This window comes from Ananas comosus, linkage group 15, assembly GCF_001540865.1.
Source record: "Ananas comosus cultivar F153 linkage group 15, ASM154086v1, whole genome shotgun sequence".
NCBI lineage: Eukaryota > Viridiplantae > Streptophyta > Magnoliopsida > Poales > Bromeliaceae > Ananas > Ananas comosus.
Genome location: NC_033635.1, coordinates 1100741 through 1106740, shown reverse-complemented (window position 1 = coordinate 1106740; position 6000 = coordinate 1100741). Strand labels below are relative to the sequence as shown.

Sequence of the window (6000 nt, the reverse complement as noted above, 5' to 3'; positions counted from 1 at the left end):
GATATAAGGGTATTTTAATCAGTTTGCTAAAAGTTCAGACCGAAACTGCAAAATCGAAAAAGACGATCTAATTTTACGAAAACTCAAAATTTGTGAATTTTTTTTTACAAATTGGCCAAATATATATATATATATATATATATATATAAATTAATATTAATATTATATTATCTTTAAAACATTGTACCTGGACATTTATTAAGTTGCTATAATGAGAACAGTTGTGTGTCATTGTCATACATGCACGAGTTTCCGGCGTGAGACACGAGGACTTAACCAGTCATCTAACTCACCGCCAGATTCAGTTGGAAACCCTTTAACAGTTTTGGGCCGATGTCGGGCCCACCACCAAGGAGCAATTTGGGCCCACCAACATTGTGGCCTAGACAACTTGGTCTGAACCTCAGAACTCGAATTTAAAATTTTTTGTTCTAATGTCGTATTAAATTATATAAAATAATTATTTTTCAAAACTTACATTGTCACAGAACGATATTTTTAATACTTATATTAAATACCTCCAGTATTAAACTTTTTATTACTTACACTAGAGATAATCTGTTGCTTTTAAAAAGTGTTTAATTTAGTTTCGTATGAAAAAAAAAGAGTCAAACATAGATAACCAACTATCACAAACGTACATGCCGATAGAAAGACGCATCCATCGCTCTTAAAGGCTCAATCCACATGGACGTTAGGTCTATTGTTAGGCCTCTTGCCGTTAGATCTTTTATGAACCACAGCCCCACTCAACTAATTAAACTCATTCAACTCAACTTATTAGTCTCCCGGCCGGGCCTATTATCACATGGCAGAAAGTTTTACTTATTTTAACCTTAAAATAAATAGCCAACAATCTCCCTCCCAGTACCTGCACTGCTAATGTAGCATGTGAAAATCGAATCGGCGTTGCTGACTCTGATAACACTTGGGATCGTAAATACTAACCAATTATCTCAAAAATATATGCTAATAGAAAGGACGCACCAATTGCACTTAAGAGCTCAACCATAATGCTCATGGGTTTCGACCTGATGACTCAATTCATCTGGACATTAGGTCTATTGTTGGTCATCTTACCATTAGGTCTTTTGGACCACAGCCCCACCCAACTGATTAGGCTCACCCAATTTAACTTATTAATTAGTCTTTCGAACTTATTGTCCCGGGTCAGAAAATTAGACCTATTTTAGTCAATAATAAATAACCAACATCTAATTTCTACTGCAAAATGATGGTCTCACACCTTCACCTATAAAAGCTAGCTAGTCTAGGTTTACTTAAGATTAAACGTTAATTTATAATAAAAATTGTAATTCTTATGTGAGAAGTTTGAGAACTTTTTTAAGTGATAGGGACTAAGGTGTAACATTCAGGAAGTGCAGGGCCAACCAATGCATTTTATGCAAAAGAAACTCGAAGCTGGTGTTATGGTATCATAACTGAGTAAAATAGTTACTGCTCAATAATTATTTATGAGTAAATTTAATGAACATGATCCAAGCCCAATAAATATAAAATTATTAGTACTACCTTTCAGAAAAAGGTGAAAAAAAAAAAAAGAAATTTTTGAGTGAGTTGATAAATTCGGAATAGAATAAACCCGACTTCTAATATGGTCATTGTTGGAGAAACGTTTATAACCAAATTTAATGAGCATGATGATCATGATCTGCACCTAGTAAAAAAAAAATTTATTAACTTTATTTTAAAAAGAAAAACGTAAAAAAAAAAAAAAAAAAAAAATCTAATAGGGGTTTAACGTGGGAGGGACAGTGCCACGTGTGGCTTAGGCCAAGTTGGGGGGCAGGTCATGCGAGGTTACTCTCGAAACGTAGCATCGCCTCAGATGAGGTACACAAACTCACAATGCATGCCCTCTCCATATTTGCCCCATTATTTACTACTGTGCTACTGATCCACAGCTACACATAACACTCTTAACAAAAAATCTTCATTATTGTTGTTATTATTGTCGTCGTCGTCGTCGTCGTCGTCGTCGTCCTGCCACTCTTATTATAATGACGTCCTAATCATTTGCATAGTTAATTTATGCTGTGTACCTACATTCGTAGCGGTTCTATAGTTCGTTTTAATTTTATATTCATATTTATTCGCACGTCTCGGTAATCTAAATACTATGTCAAGTCAATTAAGTGCATCATACGAGAATATAATGTGTTAACAATCTACTCCATCAATAAACACTAAAATTATTTTGTAAGAAATTTAATTACTACGAGATCTTTTTTGTTTTGGCGTTTATATATAGATGAAGCACCAGCTAATTAATGTACATGCATGGTATTTTTGTGGTATAAACACCAGAAATCTTCTGGTCCCTTCACAACATTCTCATGATTCATTTGTATAAACTTTATGTATATATTATCCGTATAATTTATAGTAACACAATTTATTTATTTTTATGCTGTGTTGCTTTGCATGCTCGAAAGGTCGATCACTACTGAGCTGTCAACATTTTTACACAACAGGTAACCATTTTAACCTCGACACGAGATGCTCTAAGGCACTATTTGGATTAGGAATAAGGGTTCGAGAATAGTAGTTCTCGGATACCTGAAATAAGCTGGTATAACTATCCCACCAATACCTTTATTTTCTATATATAACTATCCACTATTTTTCTTATTCTATATTATCTATCCAAACGCTATTTTTTTATCCCCGAAATCAACCCAATTTTTATTCAAATGCTATTTTTTTATCTCCATACTTATATCTATTTTTATAATAATTAGTTTTTATTTATACTCCAACCAAACAAAGTCTAAATAATTAAGCTGGATCCCTCCTCAAGTACTCTCTTTTTTTACAGGATACTGGGTACGTACACTCTCTCTCTCTCTCTCTCTCTCTCTCTCTCCCAGACACACATTAAATGCGTGTCAGTTCACAATTGCCTTATAAGAAGCTTTTGGAAGCAGAAACTCAAGCATGTGAATTCTTGAATAGTAGTAGTAAGGTTTTCAGGTGATGAATATATACTATATATGATCAGGTGGAAATTAAAACCTCTGCTTTTATCTCCTGCCTCAAGAGGCCTTTAATGCGATGTCCCCCTTTCTTCATATGTCTATCTCATAGCCACTATAATAGAGAATAACCTACCACCCTTTTCAAGTAATCCTATGTAAAATAATTCCAATGAGACAAATGTATAGTAAATTATTTAATTAAACTACCATGCAATTAGCTCCTTAATTATATGAGCCAACCCTCTGTTAACGGCAATGCTTTGGGTGCTCATGGCGAACGGGGTGTATTAAATCTTCGCATCAGCTTGCAATCTCTGTACGAATCTTAATACAGCTTGAGTATAATCTAACAACTCACACCAATCACACCTATCTTTTTTGTGAGCTCTCCATTAAAATTTTATTCTTTCAAAACGGATATGTGAAAATGTAACTGCTGGTATATTAGCGGTTTCTAAAAGTATCTCTAGTAACACTCTTTGTTGAAAGGACATACTTTTAAGTCCCAGTAGGTCTTTCTTGACGAGTAGTCCGCAAATTCTAGTTGGGGCCTACTATATGGCAATAGGGAGGGGTAATAACTCCACCCCACTTACACAGCCATTAAACCACCTCCTCTCAAATAAGTCCCACCTCAACCTCCACAAATTAATTGCTCAGATACATTGATCTCAAGCCAAGTATTAATTTCAGTGGTGGGCCTGTGGGCCTCTGGGCCTGTGGGCCTGTGGGCCACCGATTATAAGCCTGTTGCCATCGTGGGCCACCGCATCACGTGGATGCCCCCTAGGGCCTCCACATGGCCAACGCGCCGCGCCTACTTGGTACTGCCGGAGACTCAGGTCGTCGACCGGTCATGGATCGCGAGCCGGTCCATGGGCCACCTTGTGTTGCGGTATAGGGGGCGAGTGCGCGTGATCCATGGGCCATCTCCAGGGATTATATACCTTACTTGTTTTAAAGATAAAAAAAAAAAGGGACTATTGGTACTCATCCTTTATAGATAAACCAAAGGTTAAAGAAAAAAAAAAAAACTTTATTAGCTAGGAAGGAGTAATATTATAGATATCTTTAGAAGTTCTTTGTTTTAAAGATAATAGTTTAACTTTTCAGACTGTATGTAAAATTTATTTTATCGATTGTACTTTTAAAACTTGTTGAACAACTTACAACATAACGTCCGCCGAGAAAAGACTAGCTTTGCAATGACAAGACCATATCAAGGACAAACAAAGCCCCACGCATACTAAATAGCAAGAAACACAAGGCATCTTCTAGACTTCTATGTACAATTGAAGAGTAGGGAAGAACAATAGCCACACAAGCTACTTTGTTAAGGGTAACTACTTCCCCCCCTAGTTCCTTAAAAAACAAGAGGGACAATTTAGCATGTGAAGGGTGGGGCACTTGCGCCTCAACAAGCCCATGGCCCACATGAACAAGATGGGCCCACTAAAGTGTCAATAGGGGGGCATGTTACATGAATGGGCCACCACCCTCTCAATATACACATTCCTTGGGACTTTGCCTCATTAGAGCCCTTCCCATGCTACACCTCTCTTGCTACTCTCTGCTTCTCTCTTTCTCTCTATAAGTTTTTATATATAAAATCCCCCTCTCCCTTTCAATCCCTCTCACCTTTTTCCCTCCTTATCTCCCTATTGTACTTTAGTAGCAGAGAGAGAGAGAGAGAGAGAGAGAGAGAGAGGAGTACTAGCTTGTTGAGTTTTACGTAGAGATCGTGATGTCGAGCCGCGGGAGGAGCAGGATCACCGACGACGAGATCAATGAGCTCATCTCGAAGCTCCAGTCGCTTCTCCCCGAGTCCCGTCGTAGGAACATTGACAGGGTAAGCGGCCTCTCTATCTTTGTCGTTGTTGTTATTGTTCTTTGCATTCTTAATTTTCCTTCTTTTGATTCGTCAAAAACTTTCAACATAATCACATACTTCTCTCAAAGATCAAACTATACTCTTTTTTTTTAAAAAAAATAATAAATATGAACTAATTCAGACTGTGGAACTACAAATGGCTGACGTACTAATTATATCGATCATATTTTGTTCTTATATAAACTTTGCTATGAAAATAGGCATCGGCTTCGAAGCTACTAAAGGAGACATGCAGCTACATAAAGAGCTTGCACCGCGAGGTGGACGACCTCAGCGACCGCCTTTCTGGCCTAATGGCGACGATGGACGACAACAGCCCGCAAGCGGAGATCATTCGGAGCCTTCTTAGATCCTAAAAAGTCGAGTTTAATAATGTTTTAAGTTATAGCTGCTTGTTTGTTTTCTTTCTTTTTTCCAGTGCTAGGCTACTAGCTTATAAGCTACCATGTTCGAGGGGCTTGTTTAGGAGAATGACTATATAAATATGGTTTTAAGTGTACTAGCGTAAAATATAATTAATGTGTATTATCTAGGCCGCTGAGTACTTTTTCAGCAGGTCGATTCTCTAGTTTCCTCGTACATTTTTATAGCATGGCTTAGGTTGTTTTGTCCATGACAATCAACCACTACTAGCTAATTAGGCTGAAACAATTTGGTGGCGTTACTAATTGTTGGTTTATGATCTATACACTTCATTGTCTTATTCACATACCACGTCGCATCAACCTTCTATTTCTAAAAATAATAATTTATGTCCAGAGGCTGGCTTATCTAATTTGAACAAATTTCACCATACAAAAACAAATCTAAACATTTGAACTATTAAGTGGCAAAGGGCGTGGTGATTGGTACTCGAAGTTTTAAGTTTAAATTCTAGTTGATTCATATTCTGACTAAGTTTATTTCTAAAAAGAACAAACGAAGCGGGTAACATGATACATTTTTCTCTCCAAAAAAAAAAAAAAAAACATTTGAACTATTAAACAAAAAGCCAAAATGGGTAGACATTGACTCGCAAACAAGCTAAGGTTTCTATTCGAAATTTCTACTTTCGATTTCAATGAAAAACTGTCAAAAGCTGTAATGAAACAGTATGTTGTACATTGTACA

General features: G+C 36.8%; 1 protein-coding gene across 1 annotated transcript; it reads left to right on the top strand.

Annotated features, from left to right (window-relative positions):
• On the top strand, nucleotides 4551–5458 carry LOC109721690 (transcription factor ILI3-like). The gene is made up of 2 exons (XM_020249428.1): nucleotides 4551–4848; nucleotides 5091–5458. Exons 1-2 carry the CDS (start codon nucleotides 4744–4746, stop codon nucleotides 5244–5246), a joined length of 261 nt encoding a protein of 86 aa, XP_020105017.1. The 5' UTR covers nucleotides 4551–4743; the 3' UTR covers nucleotides 5247–5458.

Coding starts and splice junctions, on each gene's coding strand:
- LOC109721690 (XM_020249428.1), top strand. CDS start 4,744: ATGTCGAGCCGCGGGAGGAGCAGGATCACCGACGACGAGATCAATGAG. Junction 4,849..5,090: donor GTCGTAGGAACATTGACAGG/GTAAGCGGCCTC, acceptor CTATGAAAATAG/GCATCGGCTTCGAAGCTACT.